The 23,500-nt window shown below is 43.5% G+C and overlaps 1 protein-coding gene across 2 annotated transcripts in view; it reads right to left on the minus strand.

The window, feature by feature from the left end:
- Nucleotides 1–23,271, minus strand: part of LOC106612596 (serine/threonine-protein kinase PAK 4) — a 28,230-nt gene extending 4,959 nt beyond the window's left edge. The window contains exons 1-7 of one of the 2 annotated variants that reach the window (XM_014213894.2): nucleotides 22,979–23,271; nucleotides 5,925–6,146; nucleotides 5,199–5,422; nucleotides 4,643–5,075; nucleotides 4,054–4,503; nucleotides 3,636–3,769; nucleotides 1,286–1,412 (exon numbers count right to left, since the gene is read on the minus strand). In XM_014213894.2, coding sequence (XP_014069369.1) covers nucleotides 1,286–1,412; nucleotides 3,636–3,769; nucleotides 4,054–4,503; nucleotides 4,643–5,075; nucleotides 5,199–5,422; nucleotides 5,925–6,125 — 1,569 coding nt within the window. In that variant the 5' untranslated portion in view covers nucleotides 6,126–6,146; nucleotides 22,979–23,271. Of the gene's footprint in view, nucleotides 1–1,285; nucleotides 1,413–3,635; nucleotides 3,770–4,053; nucleotides 4,504–4,642; nucleotides 5,076–5,198; nucleotides 5,423–5,924; nucleotides 6,147–10,274; nucleotides 10,601–22,978 lie in introns of those variants that run through there. The other variant, XM_014213895.2, reaches the window with a different exon arrangement.
- Between the last annotated feature and the right edge of the window lie 229 nt (nucleotides 23,272–23,500).

Below are 23,500 nucleotides of genomic sequence, written 5' to 3' on the forward strand. Positions count from 1 at the left end.
AATGATAATATCATTGTGTATGAAGCAGGGTTGTGGTGAGTGAGTTAGGTGTACATACTCCAGTCTTATAATTGTCTATGAGGGAGCTGGTGATGTAGGGTTTGTGGTCAAAAAGCAACAACAAAAAACCCATGACTGAAACTTACATCGATCTCAGATCAATTGTCTGGGGCCAAATTAACCTCCCTTTCATGTAAGAAAGTCATGACCATCATGTTTGACCAATTCTAGTCCCGTTGCTTAGGTCCTACCTGGGATCATTTTTATGGAGAAGGACTGGGAAGCTCAGTTATGGTGACTTTTTGAAAGGAAATTCTACTCCAAAATGAATGAAAACATGATGCGGACACCAGCTGAAATATAATTTCTATCTCCATAAATGGGCCCAATAACATACTGGTAAAAATGTTAGTTATTTTAACATATTGGATAATATAACCCATGCATGGTCTATATTATCAGATGTGATATTAGCAATAAGCGTTATCACCTGTCGCCCAACTAATGAAGCATAGTGGCTATAAAATGTACATAAGATGAAGCATTGGGTTTGTCCTCCTGCATTCACCCTATTGGACAACATTCTGATTGTTATTAATTCTTATTATTTTATTATAAATATAAATTAAAATTCATCATTACAGTGTCATTGCCCTTGTAAGATGACTATGCCCATTTAAGTGGTCTGTTGCACAGCTGCCCCTAAAACTATGGCAGGCGGGATTAAAGGAGTAGAGGAATAAAAGTGTAAATGTAAAACCGGGATCCCACTCTAAAAAAAAAAGTAGAAAATAGAGAGGCCAGAACTGCTTTCAAAAGTGTTTTCGCAATTCCATTAAGAATTGCTGTACATTGACTGCTTGTCAGAACACGTTTCCCTCCTACGGCCCTCGCAACATGAATGTGCCTCGAGAGGAATATAGTATCTGGCATAGAACACGTTACAAGACGACTAGGTAACTATTCTACTATGGGGTTGTTGGATTTTGTTTTAATAACAATATTACATGGGAAAATAGTAGCAGTGGAAAGTTCCATCCTGAGTGATAAAGTAGAGGCTTTGCCAGCCGCTACAATAGGCTACACAGCACCGTCGGAGTTAAACGCTCCGCATTAAAGAATGTCAGTTCAGTGCACACAGCCTAACAGAGAAATGTTCATATTTGAGAAGAAATCTATTTGGGAATATATTTAACAGAACAGACATGGCCCGGCCCAACCCCCATATATGAAGGAAATCCAATGCAGTCACAGAACTTTAACCTCTGAAGTCAGGTGTACGTACTCTGCCATCGTGGGTGAGCAAGATGGAGTCACTCTTGATGTCTCTATGGATGACGCCCTGGGTGTGCAGCACTGACAGAGCCTTCAGCACAGACAGGCACACTGTGGCTATCTGCTCCTCATTCATCCTGGACACACACACAGGTCATTAGCACTCAGAGCTGACAGAGAAATAACATCTCACACTACAGGTTGCATTGCAGTGACATGAGAGTGTAGCCATGCGACACTACCACCTAGTGGTGAAACAAATAACAAAAGAAAAAGACTTGAGTGGTTATTTTTATTTAACTAGGCAAGTCAGTTAACCTGTTAGGGCTAGGGGGCAGCATTTGCACGTCTGGATAAAAAAAATGTACCCGATTTAATCTGGTTACTAATCCTACCCAGTAACTAGAATATGCATATACTTATTATATATGGATAGAAAAAACTCTAAAGTTTCTAAAACTGTTTGAATGGTGTCTGTGAGTATAACAGAACTCATTTGGCAGGCAAAACCCTGAGACATTTTCTGACAGGAAGTGGATACCTGATGTGTTGTATTACCTTTAAACCTATCCCATTGAAAAACACAGGGGCTGAGGAATATTTTGGCACTTCCTATTGCTTCCACTAGATGTCACCAGCCTTTACAAAGTGTTTTGAGTCTTCTGGAGGGAGATCTGACCGAACAAGAGCCATGGAACGATGATGTCCCATTAGACACCTGGCGCGCGAGTTCATGTTGGGTACCCTCGTTCCAATACGTTATAAAAGAGTATGCATTCGTCCACCTTGAATATTATTCATGTTCTGGTTAAAAAGGCCCTAATGATTTATGCTATACAACGTTTGACATGTTTGAACGAACGTAAATATATTTTTTTCCCTTCGTTCATGACGAGAAGTCCGGCTGGCTTAGATCATGTGCTAACAAGACGGAGATTTTTGGACATAAATGATGAGCTTTTTTGAACAAAACTACATTCGTTATGGACCTGTGATACCTGGAAGTGACATCTGATGAAGAGAATCAAAGGTAATGGATTATTTACATAGTATTTTCGATTTTAGATCTCCCCAACATGACGTCTAGTCTGTATCGCAACGCGTATTTTTCTGGGCGCAGTGCTCAGATTATTGCAAAGTGTGATTTCCCAGTAAGGTTATTTTTAAATCTGGCAAGTTGATTGCGTTCAAGAGATGTAAATCTATAATTCTTTAAATGACAATATAATATTTTACCAATGTTTTCTAATTTTAATTATTTAATTTGTGACGCTGACTTGACTGCCGGTTATTGGAGGGAAACGATTTCCTCAACATCAATGCCATAGTAAAACGCTGTTTTTGGATATAAATATGAACTTGATAGAACTAAAAATGCATGCATTGTCTAACATAATGTCCTAGGAGTGTCATCTGATGGAGATTGTAAAAGGTTAGTGCATCATTTTAGCTGGTTTTATGGTTTTGGTGACCCGGTCTTTGAATTGACAAAACATTACACACAACTCTTGTAAATGTACTGTCCTAACATACTCTAAATTTATGCTTTCGCCGTAAAACCTTTTTGAAATCGTAAAACGTGGTTAGATTAAGGAGATGTTTATCTTTCAAAGGGTGTAAAATAGTTGTATGTTTGAAAAATTTGAATTTTGACATTTATTTCGATTCAAATTTGCCGCTCTTGAAATGCACCTGCTGTTGATGGAGTGCACCACGGGTGGCACGCTAGCGTCCCACCTAGCCCATAGAGGTTAAGAACAAATTCTTATTTACAATGACGGCCTACACCGGCCAAACCCGGACGACGCTGGGCCAATTGTGCGCCGGCCTATGGGACTCCCAACCACGGCCGGTTGTGATGCAGTGCCTTAGACCGCTGCGCCACTCGGGAGCCCTTACCATTGCTTGAACTGTAAAAACAGCTACGATATGAGCAATTGAACACTATATCACTAGTGTGAAACACAGACATCTTAAATCTAATCACCACAGCCCAGGGCTGCCCATGGCCCTTCCTGGAGATCTACCATCCTGTAGGTTCAGTCCAAATCTATTTAACATACCTGATTCTGCTCACCAAGACCTTACCTAGCCGAATCAGGTATGTTAGGTTAGGGTTAGACTGAAAACCTACAGGACACTATAGTTCCAGGAAAAGGGTGGACAGCCCTACCAAAGTTTATAGTCCTGCTGGTCAGTTGTGAGAGCAGCAGATCAACGGTCATTGCTATCCGGGATCCTTGACACGTCCAACTGTGACACCACCCCATTGAAGTTGAAATGTTTAAATAGTTAGGGTTTAGGCTATGGAAATCCCAAGGATGCCAGATAGCACTAACCGCAGATCAACAGACACGCACCTGGTGTGTGTGACAATGTCAGTCAGAGCCCCTCCCTCCAGGAACTCCATGACGACCCAGAGTTCATCTCCCACCAGGTAGCTGTTGTACATCTCCACCACATTGTCATGGTGATAGTCCCGCATGATCACCACCTGGAGAGCACAGGAACCAGCGTTACTAAGGAGACCGTGGGCGATTACACGGCACATGACATCACTCATTACACCCCTGCAAAGATATGCATGAACCTCACCCTTCATGCAGGACAAATCTTTCAAACGTTAGCAAATCAGCTCTGTAATAGCCACTCTAAAAGATTATGGCTCACACAACTAATAGCTTATGAATTCATTATAATGTATTCCCTGAACATCAAAAATCTTAAAGACCTTTATCATCTCAATTGCATTCTGTTCAAGTCAATACTAAAACCCACCTCATTGAATAGCAGCTCCCGGCGCTGCTGCTTGCGCAGGTCCATCTTCTTGACAGCCACCAATTTGCCAGTGCTCTTGATGGTGGCAATGCACACAATACCGGTGGAGCCCTCTCCGATCTTGATGTAGTGGTCCAGGTAGGTGCGCGGGTCACCTGGGTCCACCACCATCTGCAGCGCGGCGCGGAACTGTTCATGGGACACCCGCTGGGGCTCCCTCTGGGGCGAGAGGGCCTGCTGTGGTGGTAGGGCAGGGGCCGGGGGACGGGGAACGGGAGCCTTCTGCTGCTGGTGGCCGTGGGGGGGCTCAGGGCCCAGGACAGGGTGGGAGGTGTGGTGGGGGTCTCCTCGTAGCTGGCCCTTCTGTGGTGCTTTTCCCCCATCTCGGCTGGAGGCACTAGAAGGACCGTTGTGTGGCGGTGCTTCATGTGGTCTGGCTGGCTTCAGCTCCTAGAAGGGAGAGAAAATGATGACACTGTATGATCAACACTTATGTCAGAAGTCTGTTAAAGACATGCAATAGAACATTAGCGGCACTGGTTTCCATATCTCCCAATGTCCTGGTGTTCTCCTAGCAGCCTGTCAGTACCTGGCTGGTGGGGCTCCTTCCTCCTTCACTGTCAGTGCGGGGGTAGGTGTTGAACGGCCTGCTGCTCTGCTGTGCTGTCTTTATCACCCCCTCTGTGACAGGCAGGTTAGGCATACGGATGTTGGGCCCCGAGAGAGGCCTCTTATCCCGGGGCGACTGGGGGCTGCCGTCCCTGCCCGTGTAGCTGGACTTAGGCCTCTTGTCGCTGGGCCCTTCCCTGCGGACTACCTGGTCGTGGTGGTCCCGTGGGTCCATGTCTCTGGGCTTTGGCGGGGGAGGGGGTGGGCCGGGACGCTCCCTCTCTCGGTGCCTGCTGCTTGGTTCCTGGCCCCGAGGCTGCTGCTGTGGTCTGCAGTCCTCTCGCTGAGAGCGGGGTACCCGCTGGGGCTGCCGGGGGTCTCCACCAGCTAACTGGTCCGGCCTGGGCCGCTCCCTAGTGCAACAGAGACACGGTAAACAGGTTACATCTCTCTGGAGTGGTGGAAACATTTCTTCAGAGAGCTATTTTACAGCTGAGATCTGAATACCCCTTGGCCCCCTTCTGCTGACACTGTACCTGTCTCTGATGTCTCCATAGTGATCTGGGTGGTGGTGTTGCTGGTAGGCCAGGTCCCCGTTCTCATGGCCTCCTCCCCCCGAGGATCCGGAGTCTCTGCGGGGCTGGATAGGGGGGCTGCCTCGCCTCAGGGAGTTGGAGCGGGTCACCGACATGGTGTCAAACTCATCCAGCAGCCATGTCAGCGAGCCGTCAACAGCGATCTTACTACCCCGCACTATGGTCTACAGGAGGGAGAAGCAGAGACACCAAGTAAGGAGGGGTTGAGATCAGACCAGTCAGGACAAGAGACTTCCTGGACTGTCACAACTTCATTCTAAAAAGAGATATGATGACCGACAGATTCTATTTTCAGTGATGTCTTTTGCCTTCGCTGCGTTTATTGTTCAGGTAATAAGACAATCATGTTTACTGTTTAGGTTCTGTGGATTCAGACTGTGATCCAAATCTGACGTACAGTAAGCTGAGACCATGGCCTACACACTGAAGACAACAAAGCCGGAACGTCTGTGTGCGCTATCCCTGATCAAGTGAAAATAACTTTAAAAAACATTGAAAATTAAGTAAGAGTCATGTGACATCTTCGCGTGCATGACCCATCACAGCTTTTTACCATGGCATTCTCTCAAATTACAACGCAACAGAGAATGCCACTACAGTGAAAATATCACTTCCTGTTTGTGACACGCCCCTTTCCTCCCACATCCCATTTTGATGACCCCTGACCTTGCGGGGCTCCACCGTGGTGATGACGGTGACGTCGATGAAGGGCTTGGGCCTCTTGGCCGTGTCCTCGATCAGAGACTGCCATTGCCGCGGCAGCCCCACAAACTTCTGTTCCTGCTCGTCAAAGTCTGTGTGCACGCGGTGCTCGAAGTTGGAGGGCGCCGAGATCTGGACACGGGGCTTCTTCTTCTTAGTGAACATGGCGGCAGCTGGGCATCAGACCTGGAACACAGAGAGGAGAACAGGGGTGTATTCATTAGTGCACAGCGTGGTAAACCGTAGCAAAACATTTTGCAAGGAAAAATGGTTTGCAACTAAAAAAAGGTTTCTTATTTAACAATTCCAGGTTGCTCCCTTCCCGTTACGGTCTGTTTGCTTCGGTTTGTTTCCAAAAGAAAACACCCCAGGAATGACTTTGGAAGAGTGTTAAACACATCAGCAGTTCATGATGATAACAAATGATAATACCAAGGATGTCCTGTTTCTTTTCAATAGAGCTGAGAGGCTAACGCATCAAAACTTGATCTGTCATGCGGCCACATTGACACACTTCAGACTATAGAGCTGAAAACCTTTTCATGTAGACTGACAAAATCACACAGTGAATATCCTTTGGCAAATGCACAGAGAGAGAGATAGAATCAGAGTAGACAACCGTGTATGTAACTTCGACAAGTTGACATTAGAATATGACAGTATAATTTGTAGGGACATCTCCCATAAAGACAAATACCTTATACAGGTAGCAGCCACTTTCTTCAGAGCCAAAACATTTATTAGTCAGGTAAGTATTACTCCGAGGTGAGCCCAAGGCCCCCAGAAAAATGACTTCCCCTTTCCTTCACAAGCACATTTTCCCTCTAGCTTATTTCTCTACTCTCAAACATTCTGGATTCCTTCTCTTGCTTTAGATAGAGGCAGCTATCCCTGAATCCAAACACTGGGCTGCCTGCCTGCGATATGCTGCCCGTTCGTGTCCACGGTCCTAGACCCACCCAAGCTGCAGGGAAGGGGTGCTTGGCGAGGGGCTGAGGGATACCGCCTGACTGGCCCATAAAGCAGAACTGACTCAGTGAGTGTTTGAAGTGTAATGTGATCATCCACCCATCTGCACAAACCTGTACAAAGGGCCAGAGATGAGGTCAACATGGGCCTTCCATTAACTATTTAAAAGCCACCATTGCTGGGCAGAGTTGAACGACCAAGTCAGCATGATGACTAAATCAAATAAGGCGGCTGCTACTGACAGTACTGCTAGATGATTTATTTGCTTCGAAAAACTGCTAGAGGGGCCTCTCGAGTGACGCAGCGATCTAAGGTACTGTATCGCAGACCCAGGTTCGAGCCCAGGCTGTAGCACAACCGGCCGTGATCGGGAGTCCCATAGGGCGGCGCACAATTGGCCCAGCGCTGTACGGGTTAGGGGAGGCTTTACTTGGCTCTTCGCGCTCTAGCAAGTCCTTGTGGCGGGCCGGGCGCCGGCAGGCTGACTTCTGTCGTCAGTTGAACGGTGTTTCCTCCAACACATTGGTGCGGCTGGATTCCATGTTAAGCGGGCGGGTGTTAAGGAGAGCGGCTTAGCCGGTAATGTTTCGGAGGACGCATGACTCGACCTTCGCCTCCCGAGCCCGTTGGGGAGTTGCAGCGATTAAAAAATAAAAATACAAAGGTTAGATGAGTTTACAAAAACTGACTGAATGGGAAACATACTGAGCAGCAACCACAGAGCCCCACATAACTGAATCTTGCTGACAGACTTGTAAAGTGGTTTGCTGAAGTATTGGGTTGCTCCTCTGAAACCCTGCCTTAGTGGAGCCAAGCAACGAAGGGGGAAATAGTTTAACACAGCCAAGGAAAAATGATTATTCAATGTCAGAAGTTTTTTTGGGGCCATCAGCAACTGCTGAGATGACAAAAACATGTCCAAACTGATATTCAATAACTCTGAGTCAGCGAGACTGACAGAATTGAGTTGCATTATGATCTGCTTGACAACTTGGGTGTCATGAAAACAGCAAAAACATGGCATAAGCTTAGGATAAGTGACTGAATGAAAGCGGAAAGCACCACAAACCACATGGTGGAGCTCAGGTTGCAGCCTGCAGGCAGTGAGACAGGTTTGAACAGGTGAGGCCCAGCTGAGAGTGACGCAGCAGCAGGTGTAGTAGCACCTCCCCCAGAACACAGACCTCTCTCATCCGTGTTGTACAGTTCCCCCTACGAAGCAGGTAGCAGGGGAAGAGAGAGACAAGTGTCCATGCACTCAGACTAGACAGACAGTTACAGGACAGAAAATAAGATGCCCCTGGGAGACCAACAGATGGACACATTTTCAACTATAACTGTGCCGATGTATCATCTCCATTTTCTTCCTCCTGTCTGTCAGTAAAGCGGTCATAAAGCCTAGCTTATATAACTACCATTCATTGATAATTTCCCTCTGTGTATGAAGAGAGTAGAGCTGCAACCACCCACGCAGTGAAGGAACAAAAGGTGACGTTCACGACACACTATCCCGTTTATGTCTCTCACATTAGCATACTATTATGCACCGGTGAGCAGTAAGAAAGCCACTTCAGTGGCAGCGTAGACCCAGATGGGTCATGGCCAAAGAGCTACTGTCTGTCCAAGCACAAGGGGTGGTCCACCAGACTCCAGGCACAGCCATGGGTGTCAATGCAAAACACCTCATTTCAGCTCTGTGATGGGTTAATGCGGGGCTCTCAGTCAAAGTAGTTAACATCAAAACAACTGTGCTCGGGGCAGGCCCACTCTGGAGGATAAACCTCAAGGCATGACGGACGAGGTGGCAATTCAAAAGGTAAGCCACTCATCATTCAGACTGCACTGTCACCACACAGATCCGGACAACGGCACGTCTAGTCGTCAATTGCCTTATTCTGTTAACTCAAATGGTTTTCCTCTGTCCCATTTAGGCATACCTCACACACCATTTTACAAGGACTACACTTGAAGGTTAAAGGACATGTAAACATCTCAACACCAAAAATAGATTTAGGTGATGACTTATTTCAAGGAAGGCTTTTTAAAGAGAACCTGTATGAGTCATAGCTAATCACTAGTCCAAATGCACATGTCAAATATAGTAAGAGTACACACCTATATTGTATAGCACAACACATGCATGCCTTGGACATGAAAAGTAATCATGTTAACTATTTTCATTGCATTTCTATCTGCAATGTTCAATGTGTTAGGTTGTGTAGGTTGTGTCATTGCGGACACTATGCAGGGTTCAGAGGTGACACAAAATGAGGTCACATCTTCAGGGATTTGTCTCACCTTGTCCCGCATTCCTCTGCCTGTAGCAATTATCACTGTCAATTTATCATGATGTAGCTTAGCCTAGATGTTTGTGGGCGTGCTCCACTGTCACACCCTTTCATTTGAAGTTTAGCCTACTGCCCAGTGATGAGTCAGAAATGCTAACTAACAGAATTCTACCCTCTAACTGAGATTCCCTGATTTAGGAAGTGCAGTGCGACCTTGGAGCCCACCCAGATCCCAGCCAGAGTGCTTCTTATCAGGTCTTGCCTATCTGTTGTTGTTTAACAAGCCTGGTGTTAGGGTGCAATTTGCAGCAAAACAAACGAGGATAGGTCTGTGAGCAATTACAGTAAATGTAGGAATTAAAGATAAGAGTACCAGTTTCCCATCCACAAGCACGTGGGCTACAAGCAGTGACTATTACTGACAGTGTCAGATCCAACTAAATAACAACTACTAGACCATTGGTTTCAGTACCTTGTTATGCTTTCTTTATTGTCAAACATTACGTTAGGCTATAGCTTGCAAAAACACGACCAAAAGAGAAACTACGGTCTGAAAAGTATCGTTACTTCAGGGTGTAGCCTACCTCCCTCAATTTCACGAGTGTAATCCCGTTGTCTCTTATCACGTTGACAGTTGTTTACATGTGAAACAGCACTAGGGAAGTAGTTTCATGATCGTATAGCAAAATAAAACTAAAACAGATATGAGCAGGTTTACGAACCAAAGGTCAGATGGGAGAAAATAAAATACCAGAATTCCACATGCTGGTGGTAAAGATTGTGTAGTTTAATGTGTAGTGAGAAGTCACTGCGTTTATTACTCATGTAATGGCTGTACATAGAGCATTTGACCTCTATAATAACGTGTTTCAAGTTGATTTGAGGCTAATCTTATGAGTGAGTTTTTACCTCAGAAACACAAATATACATTTTGCAGTGGAGATAAACTTCTCACGGTCGAGAAGCATATTAGGTTAAATTATATTCGATATTTTGACGTAAGAATGACTATGAAAACAATGATTAACGACAGTAAAACTGCCTTTGATTTACTCACCAGAATGTCTATCCAACGCGATACAATCCACCTGATACCATTTCACGATCACGCATGAGAACAAACAAGGAAAAAAATATCCCAGGCAGCCTCGCTCTGTGAGAACACTCTTCAAAGTGAGATCAAGAAGTTATTTCCGCAGCGTTTCAAATAGGTAAAGAGCTGCTGCTAGTGCACACGCCGTATTTACCCAAAATGTACGTTGTACGATAAAAAACGACTTATGAATAACTTCCGAAATAGAACTGTAAACCTCTAAAAATCAATGTTGTCGCATTCCGATGGTTTCACTAACGCGGGCCAGTATCATGACGTCACCGGGAAACAGGGGTAAAATGAGAGTCACGTCTGACTCATTCAAATCCCGGAACGCCCACTGCCTGCGGTGTCTGTTCAATGATCACTCTTCTTACTAGTCATTATGATTGTTATGTCATCTATTATATGACACGGCCAAGCTGAAAGCTTGACCTAGGCACATCTGGGGGAAACAGGAATGTTCAACTACTGGTAAATACTAATGTACTCGCTTATTTATTATAGCACTGTCTCATCAATACTTTAACGGCATCTTGTGAAATACCCAGAGTGACTGCTAATTTGAACAGGATTGTCAGCGGATGAACACAAGCAACCTGTGAAGAGAGAGGCCTCGGAACAAAAAACATGCACTGTAGCTTCCTCCATCAAAACTGTTCATAGTGTAAGCAAATGTTGTCAAATAATAATGATGAAGCAAATGTCAAAAAGATTTGTAAAGATCCCATGTCTGCCATCATAATGAGTTGCTGCTAATGTGCTGGGGAATACTTGAACGATATATCAAATATTATTGGTCACATATACAAAAGTATGTGGACACCCCTTCAAATGAGTGGATTCTACTTCAGCCACACCCGTTGCTGACAGGTGTATAAAAATCAAGCACACCGCCATGCAATCTCCAGAGACAAACATTGAATGGCTTTTCTGAAGAGCTTAATGACTTTCAACGTGAAACAGTCATAGGATGCCACCTTCCAACAAGTCAGTTAATCAAATTTCTGCCCTGCTAGAGGTGCCAGAACAACTAAGTGCTGTTATTGTGAATGGAAACATCTAGGAGCAACAACGGCTTAACTGCAAAGTGTTAGGCCACACAAGCTCTTAACGGGACTGCCGAGTGCTGAAGCGCGTACAAATCGTCTGTCCTCAGTTGCAAGTCTTACCGAGTTCCCAACTGCATCTGGACAAAACGTCATCACGATTAACTGTTAGTCTGGAGCTTCATGAAATATACAAGCCTAAGATCACCATGCGCAATGCCAAGAGTCGGCTGGAGTGATGTAAAGCTCGCCACCATTGGACTCTGGAGCAGTGTAAACGCGTTCTCTGGCATGATGAATCACGCTTCACCATCTGGCAGATGGATGCCAGGAGAATGCTGCCTGCCCGAGTGCATAGTGCCAACTGTGAAGTTTGGTGGAGGAAGAATAATGTTCTGGTGCTGTTTTTCATGGTTTGGGCTAGGTCCCTTAGTTCCAGTGAAGGGAGATCATAACGCAGTTTGGAACTCTGTACTGAAGCCACTAATTTGAAGGGGTGTCCACATACTTTTGTATATAGAGTGCATTCAGAAAGTATTCAGACCCCTTGACTTTTGACATTTTGTTACGTTACAGCCTTATGCTAAAAATGTATTAAAGTTTTTTTTCCCCCTCAATCTTCACACAATACCCCATAATGACAAAGCAAAAACACGTTTAGAGATTTTGGCGAATTTTCAAATAAAAAACATACCTTACATAAGTATTCAGACCCTTTGCTATGAGACTCCAAATTGAGCTCCGGTGCATCCTGTTTCCGTTGATCATCCTTGAAGTGTTTCTACAGCTTGATTGGAGTCCACCTGTGGTAAATTCAATTGACTGGACATGATTTGGAAAGGCACACCTGTCTATATAAAAAGGTCCCACAGTTGACAGTGCATTTCAGAGCAAAAAGCATGCCATCGAAGGAATTGTCCGTAGAGCTCCGAGATAGGATTGTGTCGAGGCACAGATCTGGGGAAGGGTACCAAAAACATTTCTACAACATTGAAGGTCCCCAAGAACAGTGGCCTCCACTCTTAAATGGAAGAAGTTTGAAACCACCAAGACTCTTCCTAGAGCTGGCCCCCCGGCCCAAAACTGAGCAATCGGGGGAGAAGGGCCTTGGTCAGGAAGGTGACCAAGAACCCAATGGTCACTCTGACAGAGCTCTAGAGTTCCTCTGTGGAAATGGGAGAACCCTCCAGAAGGACAACCATCTCTGCAGCACTCAACCAATCAGGCCTGTATGGGAGAGTGGCCAGACAGAAGCCACATGACAGCCCACTTGGACTTTGCCAAAAGGCACCAAGATTGAGCTCTTTGGCCTGAATGCCAAGCGTCACGTCTGGAGGAAACCTGGCACCATCCCTACGGTGAAGCATGGTGGCAGCATCATGCTGTGGGGATGTTTTTCAGCGGCAGGGATTGAGAGACTAGTCAGAATCGAGGGAAAGATGAACCGAGCAAAGTACAGAGATCCTTAATGAAAACCTGCTCCAGGACCTTGGACTGGGGCAAAGGTTCACCTTCCAACAGAAGAACGACCTTAAGCTCACAGCCAAGACAACGCAGGAGTGGCTTCGGGACAAGTCTCAATGTCCATGAGTGGCCCAGCATAAGCCCGGACTTGAACCTGATCGAACATCTCTGGAATGTCCTGAAAATACCTGCGCAGCAACGCTACCCACCTAACCTGACAGAGCTTGAGAGGATCTGCAGAGAAAAATGGGAGAAACTCCCCAAATACAGGTGTGCCATGCTTATAGCGTCATACCCAAGAAGACTCGAGGCTGTAATAGCTGCCAAAGGTGCTTCAACAAGGTACTGTGTAAAAGGTCTGAATACTTACGTAAATGTGATCAGTTATTTATTTTTAATACATTTGCAAAAAATTCTAAACCTGGATTTGCTTTGTCATTATGGGGTGTTGTGTGTAGAAATGAAGAAAACAATGATGAAGAAAACAATTTTATCAATTTTAGAATAAGGCTGTAACGTAACAAATTGTGGAAAAAGTCAAGGGGTCTGAATACTTTCAGAATGCACTGTATCTAATTTGCATAAAGTAACATTTTCTAATTTCATAAATTGTTTCAAATTGTTAAACTCTTCAGTTTTGCATAAAGCATGAAGATCTGTTAATAATATTACCACCCTACCTTAAATTGGGCTTAAATTACTGTAATTATGTATTCCGTACTGACTCATTTGCAAATGAAGTTCCTAATTTCCATAATTCCCCTCTGGGTGAGTGGTTTCCGGTTTGCTATTCATTGACTACAGCTCAGCGTTCAACACCATAGTACCCTCAAAGCTCATCACAAAGGTAAGGATCCTGGGACTAAACACCTCCCTCTGCAACTGGATCCTGGATTTCCTGACGGGCCGCCCCCAGGTGGTGAGGGTAGGTAGCAACACATCTGCCACGCTGATCCTCAACACTGGAGCTCCCCAGGGGTGCGTGCTCAGTCCCCACCTGTACTCCCTGTTCACCCATGACTGCATGGCCAGGCACGACTCCCAACACCATTAAGTTTGCAGACGACACAACAGCGGTAGGCCTGATCACCAACAGCGACGGCCTATAGGGAGGTCAGAGACCTGGCTGGGTGGTGCCAGAATAACAACCTATTCCTCAACGTAACCAAGACTAAGGAGATGATTGTGGACTACAGGAAAAGGACCGAGCACGCCCCCATTCTCATCGACGGGGCTGTAGTGGAGCAGGTTGAGAGCTTGAAGTTCCTTGGTGTCCACAACATCAAACTAGAATGGTCCAAACACACCAAGACAGTCGTGAAGAAGGCACGACAAAGCCTATTCCCCTCAGGAAACTAAAAAGATTTGGCATGGGTCCTGAGATCCTCAAAAGGTTCTACAGCTGCAACATCGAGAGCATCCTGACTGGTTGCATCACTGCCTGGTGCGGCAATTGCTCGGCCTCTGACCGCAAGGCACTACAGAGGGTAGTGCTTACGGCCCAGTACATCACTGGGGCTAAGCTGCCGGCCATCCAGGACCTCTACACCAGGCGGTGTCAGAGGAAGGCCCTAAAAATTGTCAAAGACCACAGCCACCCCAGTCATAGACTGTTCTCTCTACTACTGCATGGCAAGCGGTACCGGAGTGCCAAGTCTAGGACAAAAAGGCTTCTCAACAGTTTTTACCCCCAAGCCATAAGACTCCTGAACAGGTAATCAAATGGCTACCCAGACTATTTGCATTGTGTGCCCCCCCCCAACCCCTCTTTTTACGCTGCTGCTACTCTCTGTTCATCATATGCATAGTCACTTTAACATGTACATACTACGTCAATCAGCCTGACTAACCGGTGTCTGCATGTAGCCTCGCTACTGTATATAGCCTGTCTTTTACTGTTTTATTTCTTTACTTACCTATTGTTCACCTAATACCTTTTTTGCACTATTGGTTAGAGCCTGTAAGTAAGCATTTCACTGTAAAGTCTACACCTGTTGTTTTCGGCGCACGTGACAAAAACTTTGATTTGAATATTTAACTTCTGTATTCTATAGCAACCCTGAAAATTTCATAACAATATGACCACTATCTTAAGATATTGGACTAAATGTGTTGAAATTAAGAATTCAGACAGGTGATTTGGTGCCTTTTTGACAAGGGATAACCATTTACCTGTCCGTGACCTTTTTGACCTTTTCTGATCATGTGAAAATAAGATCTCAGCAATGGTAAATCCTAACCTCAAACTAAAAGTCTTCTGTTCCTGATAAGCTGCTCTATAACATGGAATACAAAGTATAACACCAGAAAAACATTTATTTTGAAGGGGCAGTCGTGTACAATTTAATTATTTAATCTGCAGTTATTCTTCTGCTATCTATTCTGTTACCAATAATTTACATGTTAAAAGTATCTTCTGATTACAATTATTATGTCTCCTCTTTTAACTAAATGCAATTATTAGATTTCAAAATGTATGTAGGTATATCTAGCTGTCCAATAACACATTCTGCACTTTGTAAAAACCCAGAGTGCATTGAGGGAATGTTGGAAATAAATCTTGGTTTCTTTCTAAACATAGCAATGTGTGAAGTGAACTGTCAAAAGAGTTGAGTCCGCAATTAATACATTGTTGTCTCTACCATCTTGCCCTTTGTGCTGTTGTCTGTGCCCAATAATGTTTGTACCATGTTTTGTACTGCTACCATGCTGTGTTGTCATGTGTTGCTGCCTTGCTATGTTGTCTTAGGTCTCTTTATGTAGTGTTGTCGTGATGTGTTTTGTCCAATATTTTATTTTTAATCCCAGCCCCCGTCCCCACAGGAGGCCTTTAGGTAGACTCATTGTAAATAAGAATTTGTTCTTAACTGACTTGCCTAGTTAAATTTAAAAAAATGGCAAGGGTAGTGTGGATACAAAGAGAACAGTTCTCTATATTGGGGGAATACTAACCAATCCAAAAGCTGGGTTCAAACAAAGCCCTTGCTGCCTTAGCCAATCCATGCAGACTTCCAGGTCTGGCTGAGGAATGTGGAAAGGTCAATGATAAAGGAGGGAACGTGAGCTTCCACTGGGATACGGGTCAGTCAGTTCAAAGTGCTTTGATAACCAACACTACATTTGAAATAATCAGTCTGACAGTCTAAGAGAAGGGCCTCCCTAAAATTCTCATAAATACAAGCCGTCACATAGGCCAAGAAAAAGAGATAACTATGAGATTAATTTCTTAAGCTTCCAGCTTGCAACGTAATAATTGTTCTCTTTAGTTGAGCCTAAAGCACACTGCAGAGGTTGACAAGCCAGGCTTTCATTGCATAACGACTCGGGTGCTATTCAAACATCTTGTCAAACTACGCTAACAAGCATGTTTGACATATCAAGCTATGCTGATTCAGTTGAGAAACAAAACAATGACATTTCAAATTAGGAGAGTTCATGTTAACTGAATCGGTCAATCAAGTTAAAAGGTAGAGTCAGTGATTCATGACCTAAACAACAGTATCGGGATGACCTCCACAACAACTAAGAGCAACAAGAGTGAGGCTAAACTCCTCTGCTGTTTTTGTCCAGCTGCGGTCACGTTGTAGCTTAGTGAAGCAGACACATGCGCAGCTACTCCGAGTGTGCATAATCTCGCATTGCATTCATTTACAATATCTTGCAGCTTGTGGTAACGTCACACCGCTGGGTCTCAATTTTAACATGTGATCGTAACAAAACTGTCCCTTCCACCCAGTCTGTCTGCAGTTGAGGCCGTACCAACCTTAAACAAACCCAAACCGTTGACTCATACAATGTGATGACAAACTTGCCAGGTGACAAGGAAGAGGAAGCAATGAATTATGCAACTGCTATGAGACTTGTTTTGCGAGAGATATGTCACAGTATGTAATTGTGCTTCTGGGCCCAGGAACTAGTTGGCTTGACTCTAGAGCAGAGATGAGGAAACTCCAGTCCTCGGGGGCCTGATTTGTGTCACTTTTGTCCCAGCTAACACACCTAAAAATAAATCATGACCTTCAGTTTAGAATGCAATTAGTTTAAATCAGCCGAGTTTGCTACAGATGGGGAAAAAGTGTGACACCACGCCGGCCCCTCAAGGACTGAGTTATCCATCACTACTCTAACCCTCCATCTCTTCAGTGCAAACAGCAAACCACACAAAGCCTAGCAGCCCATGGAGGGCTGCACCTCAACATATTAGGTCCACACATCAAAATGGACCTGGGAGAAATCACAGCAAACAGTAGAGATGAAAAAATAAACCAAACTCTTCAACCAACAGCCTCCAATTTCAAAGAAGAGCCGTTTGGGGAGTGAACATAGACGTATGAATCTTACACACTGTAATTGGCAAGGTAATGTTGCCGTGCTTAGCCCTGTAATTAGCCTATGATATGTTACCATCATCAAAACAATTATGACGTCATACTGTCAAGCACTTGTATGATCACATGTAAATATTGAGGTAAAAGTGGGCCCCCTAGGCTAATATCTATCTTGTGCAGAGCAGCTTGGAAAGTTTGGTATGAAATAGAAAAATAAATGGATGACATTAGTATCAAAATGGCGGTCAACGCTGTCTTTGCTCAGTCTGCACATTCAGTGTAGTTTCTTTCATGCCTACAGTGGCAGGGCCTATTCACCGGCAGGAACAAAAACACTGCCTCATTCACTTTGAATATTCCAGGGTTATGCGGCAGGTAGCCTAGTGGTTAGAGCGTTGGGCCAGTAACCGAAAAGTTGCTGGATCTAATCCCCGAGCTGACAAGGTAAAAATCTGTAATTCTGCCCCTGAACAAGGCAGTTAACCCACTGTACCCTGGTAGGCCATCATTGTAAATAGGAATTTGTTCTGACTTGCCTAGTTAAATAAAATAAATATGCCTGCATAATGCAACAGCACCTTTTCTTGTTTTGCAACCACAATTCATTATTATATTCTCTCATTGTGCAACAGTTAAAGCAGAGGGGAAATGTGGCCAGCCCATTACCCACAATCCCCTGCCAAACTGTGTACACAAGACCTTTCTATTGCCAGGGAAGCAGGTCCTAGCTTGATTGTGGACCTCTCTGATTGAAACGATTACACATTGCAAACATGGAAAACAATTCACTGTACTGTGTGTAGCCTATAGTCTACTACACTGAGCCTATATTACAGTCAGCATGACCTACACAGACAGGGCTTTGTTTAAGAGACATAGATGACAAGAGATTCCCGATGCCATCACTCTTACCCACACAGTGACATATCAGCCTTAACTGAAAACAATGCCAGCCAGTTGCAATCGCTGCTTAAAGGAAATATGAAACTGAAATGCAGAGTATGATTATGTGAAGCCAGGGCTGAAGAGATGACCAGTCCACACCACACATTCAGGACTACAGCATAATATCCTCTGATCACTCCCTCAGTGAGACTAAGTTGCTCTGAAAAGAGTGAGGTAGACAGGAATGTGCGAGCGAGAGAGAGAGAAGCGCAACTGATGAGAAAGTGAGCCCATTAGATTCTGTGTCTTATAAAATTATAATCAGAGAGAGAAAGTGAGTTAAGGACTCAACGAGGGATTGACTCTGTCTAGTTGAAAGTTGGAAAGTGAGGCGCCTCCCTGGGTCAGATGAAAGCATTTTAATAGCCAAATATTGAGGCATGATGTGAAAACAGAGCAGTAGCTGTGCTAAAGCCCTTCAAATGAAAAGCTGACTCCACCTTTCGCCTGGGGCGGAGGGGAGAGAGAGGGCTCCTAAAAAAATATATAATATGTAGGCCTACAGGGTGTGGAATAGTAGTGGGAGGAAAAAAAGCAAAGCACATCATTATAGGCTAGCCTACATTACTTTGGTAGCTGAAATGAGAAGATTTCACACATAATGGCCCTGAACATCTGTACATACACTGGAAGTCTGGTTTTAGGACTCGTCTTGGCCCTACATGTTGTGTGAATGAGTTAAACCTGAACATGTTCATAAGTGGTCTACGAACATGACCAATGAATGCACGTAGGCCGCCCTCTATAAAATCAGCACTAGAGGCTACTTGATGCCTTCCATTTTTCTTTCCGAATCCTCTACTGGAAACGATTTATACAGCTGTGTTTTTGGAGGCAACCTATGGAGGCAACCTTAGGGCTCAGATCAAAAGAACGACAACATGCCGTCCGTGATCATGTGAACTCAGTGTGGCCTCTGATCTAGGGTCTCAACTACAACTTCACACTGCCGCCCCACTCCACTCTCTGTTCTCTACTAAAAAGGGGATTTATGCAGGCAGGAAAAAAAGGAAAATGAGAGATGGAGTTAATTGAAGCCTCCTGTTAGAAAGAGTTACAATTTGCAAGCCTAACTATTGGTGAACTGAATGGTCTAGACATAACCACCCCCCAAAAATACATTTGAGAGCACAGAGCAGTAATAAAATGGCTTTTCTACTAACTACCACCGAAAGCATAGGCCAGGCGTCCTTTGGCCTCAATTAGAGGTTGACCGATTAATCGGCATGGCCGATTTCAAGTTTTCATAACAATCGGTAATCGGCATTTTTGGACGCCAATTATAGACGATTACGGCCAATTACATTGCATTCCACGAGGAAACTGCGTGGCAGGCTAACCACCTTGTTACGCGAGTGCAGCAAGGAGCCAAGGTAAGTTGCTAGCTAGCATTAAAAACTTATCTTATAAAAAACAATCAATCTTAACTTAATCACTAGTTAACTACACATGGTTGATGATATTAATAGGTTAACTAGCTTGTCCTGCATTGCATATAATCAATGCGGTGCCTGTTAATTTATCATCGAATCACAACCTACTTCGCAAAACGGGTGATGATTTAACAAAAGCACAATCGTTGCACGAATGTACCTAACTATAAACATCAATGCCTTTCTTAAAATCAATACACAGAAGTATATATTTTTAAACCTGCATATTTAGTTAAAAGAAATTCATGTTAGCAGGCAATATTAACTAGGGAAATTGTGTCACTTTTCTTGTGTTCATTGCATGCAGAGTCAGGGCATATGCAACAGTTTGGGCCGCCTGGCTCTTGTTTTCAAAATGATAGTTTACGGATTTGACCATATTAATGACCAAAGGCTTGTATTTCTGTGTTCATTATATTATAATTAAGTCTATGATTTGATATTTGATAGAACACTGGTCGGCAGCAGCAGGCTCGTAGGCATTCATTCAAACTTTACTGCGGTTTCCAGCAGCTCTTAGCAATGCTTGAAGCACAGCACTGTTTATGACTTCAAGCCTATCAACTCCCGAGATTAGGCTGGCAATACTAGTGTGCCTATAAGAACATCCAATAGGCAAGGTATATGAAATACATATGGTATAGAGAGAAATAGTCGACGCGTCATAATTCCTATATTAACTACAACCCAAAACTTAACTGGAAATATTGAACCACCAGCTTTCATGTGTTCGGAGCAAGGAACTTAAAAGTTAGCTTTTTTACATGGCACATATTGCACTTTTACTTTCTTCTCCAACACTGTGTTTTTGCATTATTTAAACCAAATTGAGCATGTTTCATTATTTATTTGAGACTAAATAGATTTTATGTATTATATTAAGTTAAAATAAGTGTTCATTCAGTATTGTTGTAATTGTCATTATTACACACACACACACACACACACACATATATATATAAATATATATAAAACGAAATAAAATCGACCGATTAATCGGTATTGGCTTTTTTTTGGTCCTCCATTAATCGGTATCGGTGTAGAAAAATCATAATCGGTCGACCTCTAGTCTCAATGTGATGTAAAGAACTTGTTTCACGTTTTATTTGCTTCCATTCCAAAACTCTCAGAATTCATGGGGAAAAATTAGCCTATGCCACACAAATGCTTATCAGAAATGTGTTGGTTCTGATAAATAGCCACATATCACAGTGGTTTTGGGTAAACAAACTAAAAACACTTTCTGGGCAGCGTGTAGATACCCTGTCAATCTCCTAACACAAAACTGGGAAGAGCTTAATAACTTGACACAGACTAGGTGGGGGAACACTAGTCATGACAATTCCAAAACCCCTTACAGCTTATCACTGCGTCTGTTGATCTCTAACATCCATCCCTAACAAACAGATTGTGTGGTGGTACAGAGTTGTTGGGGTGACTGGGTGTAGTGTAGGTCTTTGTTTGGGTAGAGTGCAGGGGTTCTGTCTGTGTGACCCTCAGTGGCACTCAGACATGCCAGGAATGTGTGGAGTGCCCGGCGCTGATCGCACAAACCTGCTTACTTGCACCCTGTCACACCAGCACTAAACATTTATCAGCTGCCAAGTCTCCAAAAGTAAGGATGGAAAGAGAGGTTGTCTACACTTGACACTTACATGCAATTTCTGCTATCAGAATACGAAGATCGCATTGAAATGTCGCTTTGGGGTGTGATGGTTGTTCAGATCCGACTGACCATCTCAGGAGGTGGTCAGGGATGCATTGTGTGCAGATTTCTTCTCATTCTAGATGCAATCCGGCTACCGAAAGCGCATACAGTGGGAGACATAATCAATACTCCTCCCACAAGTATCCAAAAAAAACGAATGTTTTGGGACCAAGAGACACCTTCTCACTATAACGTTGGAGGAAATGCATTCCTAGTGTGTGAGGAACATGTTTGCTGGCCTCAAATGCTAGCTAATACTTTGAATAAATACTTTTTGTTTGGTTAGAGTTACACTAACAAGTTTGCAATCCCTTTAGTGTTATTTGCTAGTTTGCTGGCTAGCTACAGAGATTAGCTGGCTAGTTAGGTAATGCCATCAGTTGTTGTGTTATCATATGTTGCCTATTCCACCATTTGTGGAATTCATACTGACATCTACATATAGCACAGTTAAAGGGAATCGGGACACGGTAGACATATTTAAATGTAGCAGCATGACACGTTCAGAATTCCATGATCAGAACTCTATGATCAGAATACAAAAGCTTCATGAACTGTCAAGTCGAGAGAGAGAGAGAGAGAGAGAGAGAGTGTTCAGGATTAGAGTTGTACAGGGCTAGAGTTCAGGATTTCATAGATGAGATAAATAATAATTTGGTGGGTGCTTACATTTGTACTATTTTACACAAGTACAAATGTGTATTGTGTGAGAATTGGACATTTGTTTTTGCATATCCCACTGAGACACAGTCAGAGAGTGGGGTCACGGCCAGGGATCAGTCATTATTGATGGTGACCCTGGAGCAATTAGGGTTAAGTGCCTTACTCAAGGGCACAGAGATTTTTCACCTAGTCGGCTCGGGGATTCAAACCAGCGAACGGTTACCTGCTGCCTGGTTCTGCTTACAAGAAAGATTAAATAAGGCCATAATACAAGGCCTGAATTCTTCAGTATAGCAGATAGCTAGATTAGACTGCAGCTAACATCAGCGGTCTCTGGATAGAACCTCAATCTTGACTCTCCTAACAAAGTAATTGCTCCTCCTAGTCCAACTTTGTGTTATTGACTGTACTTTAGTTTATCCCACGTGTAACTTTGTGTTGTTTTTTGTCGTACTGCTTTGCTTTATCTTGGCCAGGTCGCAGTTGGAAACGAGAACTTGTTCTCAACTGGCCTACCTGGTTAAATAAAGGTGAAATAAATAAACTACACCACAGCACAGACTACACACATCACTTAGCTCCCCTAGGGCGTTTGAATAGTTAGAGTAAGCTAACAAAATCATTGTTTCTCAGCATAACAGCTACTTTGAGGTACACGGCTTCTACCTATAACAGTGGATTACTAGCATACTTTAACCAATGTAATGTTTGTTAGTTTACCAGTTGGATTTGTCAACTCACTAACTAAACTAGCTTAGAGGTTCTTATTGGCCGATAACGTTAGCTAGCTGCTATATTTCTACAATGAAAGAGTAGACTAACGTTAGCTCGTGACTCATTTCACAGAGTTTCAAGACCCATTATGAATTACTTTATATTGCATAAAGTTACTCTTATTCTAGAAAAGTTCGTTTTTGGTTCACTAGCCAAACAAACTCATTCTAGCTAGCAACTAGCTAGCTAGTATTAATGGTAGCAAGTTGCTAACGTAGCTAGCTAAACTTAGTTTGGATACCTAACGTTAAGTCAGTAGGCATAGCTGAATGAATGAAAGACAATTGATTCGTGTCATAATTACCTTAAATTTCCTTCGTGCACCGCTAAAGTGGATAAATAGTTTGATTCGCTTAATAAAAGAAGCTGCCCAAAACTCTGTAATATTAGCCGAAGTCTCACTTTCTCGTCGTCATATTGAGGCTGCTGGTGGTAACACTACATCCGGGGAGCTGCTCCGTAGCAACCAATACCACCATGCTTGAATGATTGTATTGTATTATTTCATTGATATGACATCAGGAACTATTAACCAAAATATTAGCAACTATTAGCCAAAATCACAGTTGGTTTAACACAAAAAGAAGGGTAATGACTAGGGAGTTCAGCATGGTTGCCCCAAAGCCATACATTTATACAGTACCAGTCAAAAGTTTGGACACACCTACTCATTCAAGGTTTTTAATTTATTTTACTATTTTCTACATTATAGAATAGTGAATACATCAAAACTATAAAATAACTCCTATGGAATTATCTAGTAACCAAAAAAGTGTTAAACAAATCAAAATATATTTTATATTTGAGATTCTTCAAATAGCCACCC

This window comes from Salmo salar, chromosome ssa09 (assembly GCF_905237065.1).
Source record: "Salmo salar chromosome ssa09, Ssal_v3.1, whole genome shotgun sequence".
Lineage (NCBI taxonomy): Eukaryota > Metazoa > Chordata > Actinopteri > Salmoniformes > Salmonidae > Salmo > Salmo salar.